This window comes from Octopus sinensis, linkage group LG12 (genome assembly GCF_006345805.1).
Source record: "Octopus sinensis linkage group LG12, ASM634580v1, whole genome shotgun sequence".
Classification (NCBI taxonomy): domain Eukaryota; kingdom Metazoa; phylum Mollusca; class Cephalopoda; order Octopoda; family Octopodidae; genus Octopus; species Octopus sinensis.
In genome coordinates, this window is record NC_043008.1 from 52,940,367 (window position 1) to 52,952,873 (window position 12,507).

The window sequence follows — 12,507 nt, forward strand, 5'->3', positions numbered from 1 at the left end:
CTATCCATGAATACAATGGTTAAATAATCACTAAGTTTAGTGATGTAATACAACTGAATAGACCAATTTATATATTAATCACATTCCTCGTAACTGGTATGTATATGTTACTTGGTTGTTGCGACATGGTATTTTGCTACCTGATTCAGTATGTCAAAAGTAGGGAGCTGTAAAAGATTAGGAAACACTAGGATAGATCAACCCTTGTTTGCTTATTGGTTCCATGATCAGGTGAGATACACAGGTTTATTGTCGAAAAACAAACTTCTGCTGCTTTAAGATTCACAAATGTTTATTAATTAATCTGGCAATTTTGATGAAATGAATAGATCATTTGATTTCACTCTGATTTCATTGGTTAACAAAAAAAAACCAAAAAAAACCGGAACAAAACAAACAAACAAACCATTGTTAAATATTCGTCGGTGTAATAATATCTTAACTTTGATGCCAAAGTTTTCCCTGTTAAAGAAAAAAGAAAATCAAGCTCAAAGAAAGAAATCAGAGAAAACATTTTTATGTAATGACATTTGTGTCAACGAGACAAACAAACAACAAACGACATGCATGAAATATGAGACGGTGAGTTGACAAATTCCAGCTTATGTAGTTTCCTTAAATTGACAGTTAAACTGTTGATGGATGGAGAGATAAGTGGTTACATAAATAGACAAACCCTTTATTGTTATCATTTCTATTATCTCCTTTTTTTGTTGATTTAACACGCAACTTTGTTTAATACATCCACTGGGTACTTAGGTTTCTTTAATGGAATTCACTCCTTTGCCAGATTACATTATACTCACTTGCTCGCTTAGTTACATACTTACTCAAGCCCATTCTTCCCTCTGGAGCCTCGGCCATCGATGACTTTTCTACACTGTTTTCAACTCTGGATTGCCTTTTCTACTTCTCTTCAGTTTAATCCCCTCTTCTTCATATCTACCTCACTATTCTTTCAGATTTTGCTGTACTGGGTCATATGTTTCCCTGAGGAAAGGCCTTCCTCTCTTAGGTTTCAGTTTTCATCAATGCTTCTGTAACCATACTTTTTTTCTAGCTACAAGTGTTAGCTCTACACAAAACCATTTTAACCTCTTGGAAGAGAAAGTCTATATTTGTGCAACCTCTATCCAGCATGGCAAGCTTTACCAGGAGCTTGTATCCTACTGGTATAACTCACGGGGTCACTGAAACATACAAGCCTCCACCCTGCAATAAAGATTGGACCTTGTGGTAGCTCTTAGTTATGTAATACCATTATATTCTCGAGGTTACAAATGATGAAAGTATTCAAGCGGAGGCTTACTCTTAGATAAGTGAGGGGCCCAAACCCAAAAGTGATGCTTTGGGAGGCAGCCCTATTAAATGGCACTTAATGCTGTATCTCTCTCTTATACCATCATTCATAACTAATGTCCAAGCAAGCATAGAAGGAAGAGGCTGGTTCTTAGTCACTGGTTACCAGCAGAGTTGCTTAGAGGGATCAAAGTGATTAACGAGAGTCCATGAGTCACAGCTTTCTCTCCTTCAACCAAAAATTACAAGAGTCCCTCTTGCATGTTAGCTCATGTCGTACAGTCCAATCCATGCTATCAAGAAAAATTGGATGTTAAATGAAGATTTGTCGATGATGAATCTAAGTAAGTCCATTTAGACTACACAAACATCTGTTGGTTTTGGCACAGTCATAAACCCCCACCTATCAATTGCCAGAAACATACAAATTATAGATCCACTTTCTCTTTCATCCCTTAGTCCTTGCTAATCTCTGTAATTCAGACTGCATTCTGTTGCAGAGGTTCTCAAACGGTGAACAGCAGATTTTTAAAAATCCAGTTTAATCCTTTAGCATTTAAACCAACCATATCAAGCCTAAATATTTTGCCTGGTTTATGTTCAAACTGGCCAGATTCAGCCTCTCACACCTACCCTGCAATGCCATTCTAAAAACTATCAATAGAAACCTTGAAGCCACAAGGTAAATCCTGGTTAATTCTAAATAATGGTTTCAAATTTTGACGCAAGGGCAGCAATTTTAGGGGAGGGGATGAATCGATTACATCGACCCCCACTGTTCAACTGATACAAATTTTATCAATTCTGAAGGACAAAAGGCAAAGTTGACCTTGGTCGTACTTGAACTCAAAATGTAAAGCCAGATGAAATGTTGCTAAGCATTTGCCTGGCTTGCTAATGATTCTGCCAGCTTGCTGCCTTGTTAATTCTAAGTAATGTAAAAAAAAAAAAGTATTGGGTTGGCCAGAAAGTTTGTGCCAATTTATAGTAGCTTACCTTTCGTCTTATTTTAGAACATAAAATAATAATTTAGATACTAAGTCATATTAATACTGACATTTGATTTGACAATATATTTTTTACTAATCTGTTTCCTTACAAATTTGCTAATTCTCCATTATTTTATTTCCAGGACAAGCTGCCTGTAGCCAAAGCACTCAACAAGATTCAGGGGAAGAAACAAGCCTACCTTGAGACTCTGCTGCCAATAGTCTCTGTGACGATCTTTAGGCTCAAGGATTTGAAGTCCAAGGGCCTCATCTACTGCAGCCCCTTGGTCAACGCACTTTTGGCAGGCATTGACAAAAGGTTTAGAACCTTCCTGGAGGATGAGGAATGCCAACTGGCTGCTGCCTTCCACCTCAGGTTTTGCCTCATCTGGTTGGATAAGTATAACAGCACCAATGCTGCCAAGGTGAGGAAAAGCATGCAGGGTAAGGCCAAAGAGGCCATGAGGCAGCAGTCTGATGAAGTGAGCAGCAATGGTGGAGGAAGCAACAATGAAGAGGAGGAGATGACTTCTTCAGTGGTGTCACCCAGCGAAAAGAGAGCAGCAGGAGCTACAGGTCACTCAAGGACAAGGCCCAGAATTTGGTCAAGACCTGGTTGGAGACCAACTCCAAGGACTTGCTGACAGATGCTGTCTTCTTGAGTGAGCAAGAGTTGGTGGACTTTTTCATCAAGTTCAACACAGCCATCCTCTCTAGTGCTGCAGTAGAGTGTTTGTTCTCTATGGGTAAGATCATCCCTTTCTGATGAAATCTTTGACTAATGCTAATTTTCATGACAGGCAACATGCATCTCTTGAACAAAATGAAGAATGAGAAGAAGAGGAAATATTAAATTATTTTCATTTTTTATTTTTTTACAGCCACTTTATCAATGAACTTTTTTTAGTTTAATACTAATACTGTGTTTCATTTGAGATTCTTAATTTTTTAACCCTTTTCTGGTTCTAGAAGCCTTTAAAAGCCTAAAAAGGGGCAAAAACTATAAAATCAGCCTTTGTCAGGTCTTTTAAAAGTTAAAGCTACAAAATCATTTTTTAACTCTAAAGCAAAAAAAAAAACTAGTTTTTGGGTTCTAAAGCCCCTAAAAAGGCACACAAAGGCTGATTTTTATACTTTTGGGTAATCTTTAAAAGGTGGTTTGAGAGCAAAAACTGATTTTTAGTTATTTTTCTGTAATAAAAATTAACGTTAATGGTTTATTGATAACTTGTTACATTTTCAAAGAATTAACTGATTAATGGTTAATGAAGATAACTCTTTGGTTAATGAAGCTAACTTTTCAATTAATGGTGCCCACATATACTAAAATGAAACAGAGCATTTTTGTACATTGTAAACACTCTTTAATCTATGTTTTTAACCAGGACCAAGTTCAGACCCAGAGCAGACCGAAGCACTTACGAGATTTTGGTGCCTCCATCATCATTGTTTAACGTCCATTTTCCATGCTGGCATGGGTTGGACGGTTTGACTGAGGTCTGGAAAGCCAGCGGCTGCACCAGGCTCCAATCTGATCTGGATGCCCTTCCTAATGCCAACCACTCCAAGAGTGCAGTGGGTGCTTTTTATGTGCCACCAGCACAGGAGCCAGTCAGGTGGGCTTGGCATCGATCATGTTCAGATGGTGCTTTTTACATACCACTGGCACAGGAGTCAGTCGGGAGCACTGGTATCAATCACATTTGGATGGTACTTTTTATGTGCCACCAGCACGGGAGTTAGTCAGGCGGACCTGGCATTATGTAATTCAAAAAATAAAAACTACAAAACAAATTTTTATTTTTCAAAATGAATCACAATTAACTGTAAGATGGAAAACAATAATTTTTGTGTATTTACATTTTATTTGTATTTGAAAAGTTTTCAGCTACATTTATTTAATTGCAGTCTTTGATCACTATGACACCATGAACACTTGGAAATTATATAATTTTAGCAAGTTTAAAGCGATTTTTCTTTTGTATGCCATAAAACATTTACCATTTCTGTGGTGCTGCCGCTTCCCTTGATGCCCTAAGCACATGTTCTTTTTTTTGCTTAATGGTTAATCCAGTGCTGTTTTTAAACATTGAAGAATTGAGAAAAGCTTGATTACTTCTAAATATTTTCAGTTACTAAAACTGTTTCTATTTTTACTAGATGTATTGCACTAAGTCATTAGCTGTATATTAGTGGAGATTAGATGCCTTACAATATTAACCAATGTTTTGAACAAGACATGGTTTAAGTGAAGAAAATCAATGGTATGAAATATTAGTGTAGAAGGGGTGGACTTATAGTTGCTTCCCTTTAACGATACATTTGTCTTAATAAATTGTTTCTATTTCATCAGTTATTTCTCAATAAAAAAATGAAGTAACAAACAAAATATAACAACTTTTACTTGTTTCGATCGTGTAAAAGCATCAACTTGTAGGGTTTTTATCGAATAGATAGCTCCTACCCACCAACCAATACTTAATTTTAAAGTTTGGTACCAACTGTACCGGTTTCTTTGGTCGAACCACTAAATCACAGAGACGTAAACAAACCAACGTCAGTCAACAAGCTGTGGTGGAGGGTCTTATAAGGCATCGGCCAGTGTCAGGCTGTTGTAGAAGAGACTTGTCCAAGTCGTCGCACAGTGAGACCGAAACCGGAACTACATGACTGCAAGGTGATTTTAACTACACAATCATGCCTGCAAAATAATACGCTGGAATAATAATTATCTCGATGCAAAATTTGTTTTGTCATTTTACCAAAAAGAAGAATGCTGATATTCGTCAGTGTGAGAACCATCGCTTGCCTTAAGAGTCATAGCTGGAACTTCCCGCCAAGGTCGACTTGGCTTTTTATCTTTCCGGAGTCGATGCAATCGGCTAGCCTCGTCCCCGAACAATTTTCAGGTCCTGTACCTCTTGTAGAAAGGATTATTGCTGGAGCTGAGAATTTTGCTAATAAGATAATGACTGTACTTCTAGTTTTCCACAACCCTGAGTATGTTTCAAGTTACTTTTTGATGTTTCACAGCAGAAATCAGGTATACCCATGAAAATTGCATCCTTTAACTGCAGAAAGTAGTTTTGCGCACCAATCTGTTTACCTGGAGAATGTCTGGTTTGAAACAATTTGCTGTTGAGACAACGCGACTTGCAGAAAATACCAGTTCTATTTTTTGGTAGATATTTAGCATCATTACCGGAATAACAATAAAATTTAATTTTGCAGCAAAAGTGTCGAACGTGCATATCCAGAAACGTATTTTCCAGTGTCTTTCCTTTACTATATAGAGTGCTGTTTGTAATTTATCAGTAAATGAAGGTTTGCACAAGATATGGGTAACCCTTTGGTGTGTGTGTGTAATTAAATTGTCTGCCGTCTTGGGCTTATTAATAATTTTTTCTATTGGCACACAAGGCCAGCAATTTGGGTGCAGATTAATCGATTAGTGCTCAATTGGTACTTATTTTGTCCACCCCCCAGAAAGATAAAAATCGACCTCGACGTAATTATTAAGAGAACTGAATTTGTAAGAGAAATTAAGGTAAGGGACGTAACTCTTTAAATTATTACAAATTGAAAATGTTAGCAACTTCACTGCTGCAGAATTAATTCAAATTAGTGAAAGGCGTTAATTGTTAATCACGCTGAGGTGAAACATCTCTATGACAATGAACAGTTGATGTCATTCAGCAAATAGCTTGGGACCCAGTAATTTGATTACATTATCTTTGATAAGTGACTATCGATATATTTTAGTCTCTGTATGAAGCTTGAGCAACAGGAGTCGTGGTAAAGGTTTCGGCTCTTTACTGTCGAGGTTCAAATCTCGTTAACTTTGCCTTTTATTTAGCCCTTGGCGATCGCTAGAATTAGGTATCAGTACCGTCGTGGTGTTCAGTTACACTGTAATTTTTCTGGAGGTAATCCAAGCCAGGGCCTGCTCAATGATTAGGTTTAACGCAGTGTGATTAGCTAAGTGACCAGCATTTAGGCAGCGAAACAGACCTGAAGACTAGTGGGATTGAGGAGCCTACCACAGTGGTATCCAAGTCCCTTACAGATTGAGTGCAATGGAGATGCAGAGCTCATCTAGACTAAGTAAACCTCCGATGTGGGCCACAGGCAGGGCATCAATCCAGTCCCCCGAGGATTGTGGTATGCTGCTAGTTGAAACGCTTGGTGTTACGTTGTTGGGTTTCCCTTTTTGGGGGGCAGGAGGGTGGGATATTCAACATAAATGATAGACTAATCAGTTGAAGCTTCAGATATTTTATTTTCAGTATCACTAGGCAAAGATGTATATGTGATGAATAAAAATGCCCCCAACAATGGTTGCAATACAGCTTTAGTAGAAAGATTTGGAAGAATTACAAAGTTCTCCAGGAATTTTATTTCATGTTAATTTAAGAATTTGCCAGCAAAATCTTATAAAATGACAATATGCTAAAAGAGGGATTTCAAAGCAAATGTTGATGTTGTGAAACCAAAAGTTAATAAACGAATGAATAGTTGCAAACAATGAGTTCTGAGATCAATACCGAATGATTGCTCACACATGGACTTGTAGGTATTGTTTGATGTTTGTAAAACACATATAAAGCAAAAATTTTTCAGTTCTTAACGTTTAACACAAAGTTCTTTTCTTTTCAAACATTTAAAAGTTTATTTCTTTCTTTTTAAACATTTAAGTTTTTCCTTCTTTTCTTCTAAAAATAGTTAAACAATTCAAAGTTATTCATCTTTTCTTTAAAAACATTTGATAAGTCTTTTTCTTTTCTTATAAAAATAGTTAAACAGTTCTTTATCTTTTCTATATAAAAAAAAAAAAAATGTAAAAAAGGTTTTCTTTTCTTATAAAACAGTTAACACTTCAAAGTTCTTTATCTTCACTTTAAAAAACACATTTAACTCAAAGTACGTTTTCTTTTAAAACATTTACCGGCAAAAGTTTTCCTTTTGTCTCTGCAAACTTAGCGTAGTATCCCACTACATCGCTCCGTGTATCTCAACCCCTATTTGTCAGAATTTGCCAAAATTCCGTGCTGCAAGGAATTTTGTCAGTGAACAGGTCGCGGTCTCAAAGCGATAAAAATATTTTGGCAAATTAAATTTAAATGAAGTGAATTTAACGGATTTTGTGTTTTTAATTAGCTTATAAACACCTTCCACGATGCAATAGAATTATCTCCCATGAGAAAAAAATTGGCGGGAGCGGTTGACTATTGTGCTAGAAATAACAGCTGAGTATGGCATTGGGAAGCTAACGATACATTCATGTCTTCGTCTATATAGTTCACACATAAATCAGGGAAAGTGGAGTGCACGAAAGGACGATGCAGTGTAGGTGTATAAGTATATTTTTACCACCTGTTGATACATATACGCAGACATGCCTAAATATTTACAGGGTACAGTGAATAAACTAAATAATGTAAGACCAAAATTACATAAAAATATCCTGAAATACTAGAGTAAGTTTATTCAATAAATTTCCCACCCTTTAGTGCCGGTACCATGATAAAATGCCTCAAGTATGTTCTATAGTGACTGGTTTTAGGAATAGCATCCAGTCAAAATCTCCTGAACGGTGTCTCCTTGTTTAACTTGGTGAATGCTACCATAATCCTTTGCCTTCAGTTCATACAGGCATCACACACACACACCAAGTATCCGTCATAGAAATCTTTTGGCGAAGGAATACCAGTATTTTAATGTTCCCTCCGTTGGGGGAGGGCATACGTGTGCGTACACATGCAGGTTATATAGAAGGCATTTACCCATGTGCCATGTAGCGGGACTGAACCCGGAACCATGTAGTTGGGAAGCCAGCTTCTAACCACAGCAACGCCTATATTCCGTTTATAGCTAGATTATATCGTAGGATCGACCTAAGCCTTCTCAGTAGATGGAATTTGAATTTAGACCATACTCATACGCGTGCATGTGTTGCAGACATCATTTCAATGTTTCTCCCTATTGTATTGATGGGCCATTTTCTAATAGAGAAGGATTTGACATGAGTATGCTAGTCCAGATATATATTAACCCCACAGAATCTCCGTCTATTAAGCTTACACCGATAACTACTAGCGAACTTTTTTTTAAAACTATGTAGACCATTTTGGTACTTGTATCGCAGAGTGGTCCCGGTTTGCGCACCTATAATTTTTACAAAATTTAGTTTTTATAAATAAAAATTTTCCAAAAAAAAATGTAGAATTTTTTTGTTACAAATTAAATATCTCACGAAAATACAAGAGGTAGAATGCCTCAGGAGAGGTGGGTTTTTGGAGGTGCTTTTAGTCTTCGTACCTAACCGTTCCCCTGAAACTTTTACCCCTCTATCTAAAAATTTTGTTTGGTGGCATTTTCGAACGAATTGCAAGAACTGATATTTGCGTAAAAAAATTATATACATTTCCTTTTTAGAAAAAATCCCGTTTGTTTATAAAAATTAATTTATCGACTAACTAGCGGAGGGAAATTTAGTCTAAAAAAAAAAAAATATATATATGAAGCGGGAAAATGATTTCATGATAGCGGTTAAAAGCAGATTTTTAATAGTTCGTTCTGTAAGAAAATTCACCGGCAGGAAATTGCTCATACAGCATACTGTATAAAAATGTTTGCTTCGCAATTAAATCTGCAAAAGCTTTACTGAGCAATACATGCTGACAGTTACTATCTTCTAGCGGGAAAGCGAATAAAAGTAGGACTCCCAGGCAACGAATTATTAGCCGGGGAACAAAAGTTGCTAGGGTACTTCACTCATAGCATAGAAATATTTTGTACCCATAAATAAAGCTGTAATAAGTCGAAAATATCCACAAGCAGCGAGAAGACATTCCTGAAGAAAATATGGGCCCTGAAAAGGGCCGTTGTTGAAATATAGCAAAGTCTCATCTAAGCTCTCTCGCCACGGATACGGCGTGCAAGTTGAATGTCCTTTGGCATAATGGTCACTCTCTTAGCATGGATGGCGCACAAGTTGGTATCTTCGAAAAGACCGACTAAGTAAGCTTCGCTAGCTTCTTGAAGTGCCATAACGGCAGAACTCTGGAAACGGAGATCTGTCTTAAAATCTTGAGCAATTTCACGGACTAGACGCTGGAAGGGAAGCTTCCTGATGAGAAGCTCAGTAGACTTCTGGTAACGTCTGATTTCACGAAGAGCTACAGTACCGGGCCTGTAACGATGGGGTTTCTTCACACCTCCAGTGGCTGGAGCGCTTTTCCTGGCAGCCTTGGTTGCAAGCTGTTTACGAGGAGCTTTTCCTCCGGTGGATTTACGAGCGGTTTGCTTAGTACGAGCCATTACGATATCTCAATCGGTAGCAACTGTGACAACTTTATATAGGTGCTGATTAGGCGGGACAAAACATTAAGCAGCAGTAGCTTAGCGCCAAAAGTCACATACGTTCTAAATCATGTGACATGTAAATATCTATGCTCTCTGCTACGTTCGTGTAGTATATACATATATACACGCACTTCTTTCTGCCTTACGAACGGAATGAGTGGACGTGGAAAAGGAGGAAAAGGACTCGGAAAGGGCGGCGCTAAGCGTCATAGAAAAGTGTTGAGAGATAACATCCAGGGTATAACCAAGCCAGCTATCCGTCGTTTGGCTCGCAGAGGTGGTGTTAAACGTATTTCTGGTTTGATCTACGAAGAGACCCGTGGTGTATTAAAAGTGTTCCTTGAGAACGTCATTCGTGATGCTGTTACCTACACCGAGCATGCAAAGAGGAAGACCGTGACCGCTATGGATGTCGTCTACGCTCTCAAGAGACAAGGAAGAACCCTGTACGGTTTTGGAGGTTAATTTTCATCTCCAACTGCTGTTACGCTATTGACAAAACCGGCCCTTTTAAGGGCCATAAAAATTTGCACGTAAGCCATCTCGTTGATTTACAAATATGCGTCACTAACCCGCTGTCTTAATATTTTGTTCTTCAAATTTTACTCAGTGACTTAGCGGAGGTAAAAAATATGTATACCACCCGTTTTCGGCGTAAAAAAAACGAAAAAACCTTTGCATTGAACAGATTTATTTCTGTGGCTGTTTGTGTCGGGTTGTTTATTTGGCCACAAAACCAGAATATAAATTTCTCATCGTGGGTTTGTCTTAACGTTTATATTATAGCATTGAGCTAAATTATTCCTAGTTACTTCCTTAAAGCACTCCTTTATTTCTAAAGGAAAATTTTTCTCTTTTTTTTTTTTTAGTGTATTTTGACACCAGTGAGTGAATTACAACTACTTCCCCTCCCCCCACCCCGACTTTTCGTGTTTATATATCATGTAGATTCCCAGTCCACTTTAATTTGTTTTAGCTTTCAAGAAAATGGATATTTTTTAATGAAATTCTCGACAAATACACAGTAATTTTGGGAAAACAATTAGGGACTATTTCTGAGAACCGTTCCCCACTGGCGGGTGTTTCTGAACAAGTCCATATTTTAAATTTTCTCCGTTTTGTGCGTTTGTGCACCCGTACATTTCTATCAGACACGTAATTGAAAAAGTTCGTGTATATTCTGGTGTCTGCCTTTCTATTATAAACATTAAACTGGGAATTTACTTCAAATAAAAAAAAATCGTATTCAATAGATAAGCCGTCTTAATACCGAACCATTTGCTGTTATTTTTAGTATGAGTTTTCTGGTGAGGGCTTCATTTCCTGTTAGTCGCTGAAGTAATCTACGGGGGCATAAACGGGAGAAAATGAAACGTGCACTTGTTCCGAAACACCCTTGAGTGGGGAGCAATTCTCAAAGATGGCCCCCAACTGTTTTCCACCCCAATTCCTATGTCCTCGTTATCTGCATAGTCTGAGGTATAATTGTAGAAAATATCGAAAAATATCCATTTTCTTGAAAGCTTCCTCCCTCCCCAAATTTTGTATATTCGGAATATATATATATGATGTAACACATTCGTAAAAGATTTCATATAAAAATATCCATTTTTCTGTAAGTTATCCAAAGTCGGGGGTCGGGGCAAAATTTATAATTATGCCATTGATCTGTTGGAATCAGGAATAACTTGTAATCCCGATTTCCCCGTCCAGACGTAATGTAGGATTGCGTTAGTATAGATTCTTTTCGGCGGTGGTGGACATAAGCCCTCACTCAATACTTTTAGCTCTTTGTTTTTTAGAACGTGGAACCAAATTATTCAAAAGGATCTTTACCTTTTGACGTACAGATTTAAAAATAATTTTTTGTAACTAAATACTTTAAAATTTCGGACACTGGTAGAATGTGTCATAAAACCTGTTTTACTCTTAGCATTTTTGAGAAAAACTTATTTACGAAGTAATTTCAACCAATCAATGGCTTATTCACTTCCGGCGGTGTATTTTTCGTTTATCACTGTTATTTGTGACAACCTTAAAGCTAAAACCTGTACAAACGCACGAACAATCAAGAGGGTGGTTGCTGGAAGACCCTATGTCTAAGAACAGGATTCTGCAACATGCCGGGGCTAGAGAAAATGTCTGTCAGAGTGCGTATTCAACAAGAGATGGATGCGTGTTGCACGGATGCTAGGTGTGAAAGACCTTGCATGATAACTTGCCAAAAGGTCTTAAAATAACAGGGCTCGGAGGGTCGGCTATCCCGTTTTCTTATTTAAAAAAATTTTTTTTTTTTACTTCATATGTCCCTTTTTGTTCGTTTGTTCTTGTAACTAATTCGATTTCATTGTAAATAATTCCATTTCATCCACATGACCCCATATCAAGTATTGTCCCCATCTGTGTAAACCTTTATGGGTAATAAAGAAATTTCTGCACCATGCCACACAAGCAGGAGAACCCAGTCATGGCCATCAGACAATTTCTGTGACCACATCACCCCTAACTCCCCAGACTGCAACCACCTTAATTATGTGTGAGGCGCAGTTGAGAGACCAACAAGCATCCTTTTATACCAAAGATAAACTGAAGGCAATGATTATGGCACTATTGACCAACTTAAATAAGGAGAACGCCCAGAGTTGCAGGAGATTCTGAAGTCATCTGGAGGCCGTGGTTCAAGCGAAAGGCGATTTTATTGAATAAATTTATACTTCAGTATTTCAAGATATTTTATGTAATTTTTGTAAATCTGTTAAAATGAGATGTCGGTGTTATTTCCAATTTTGAAAATTGCTGCCCTTGTGGGGGAAATTTGAAACTATTACTAGTACTGTTCTGAAGTTGCTGTTCA

At 37.5% G+C, this 12,507-nt stretch overlaps 2 protein-coding genes and 1 long non-coding RNA gene across 3 annotated transcripts in view; 1 reads left to right on the forward strand and 2 right to left on the reverse strand.

The window, feature by feature from the left end:
• LOC118765637 overlaps window positions 1-1,080 on the reverse strand; it is a 28,766-nt gene extending 27,686 nt beyond the window's left edge. Inside the window, exon 1 of the long non-coding RNA XR_005001503.1 lies at window positions 831-1,080. This is a non-coding gene — a long non-coding RNA (uncharacterized LOC118765637). The remainder of the gene's footprint in view (window positions 1-830) is intronic.
• A 7,572-nt stretch (window positions 1,081-8,652) lies between these two features.
• Window positions 8,653-9,619, reverse strand: LOC115218022 (histone H3). Its single transcript, XM_029787771.2, has one exon. The coding sequence runs from the start codon at window positions 9,606-9,608 to the stop codon at window positions 9,198-9,200; it is 411 nt and encodes a 136-aa protein (XP_029643631.1). The 5' UTR covers window positions 9,609-9,619; the 3' UTR covers window positions 8,653-9,197.
• A 187-nt stretch (window positions 9,620-9,806) lies between these two features.
• LOC115218024 (histone H4) lies at window positions 9,807-11,580 on the forward strand. The gene has a single exon (XM_029787772.2). The coding sequence runs from the start codon at window positions 9,807-9,809 to the stop codon at window positions 10,116-10,118; it is 312 nt and encodes a 103-aa protein (XP_029643632.1). The 3' UTR covers window positions 10,119-11,580.
• Window positions 11,581-12,507: the final 927 nt, after the last annotated feature.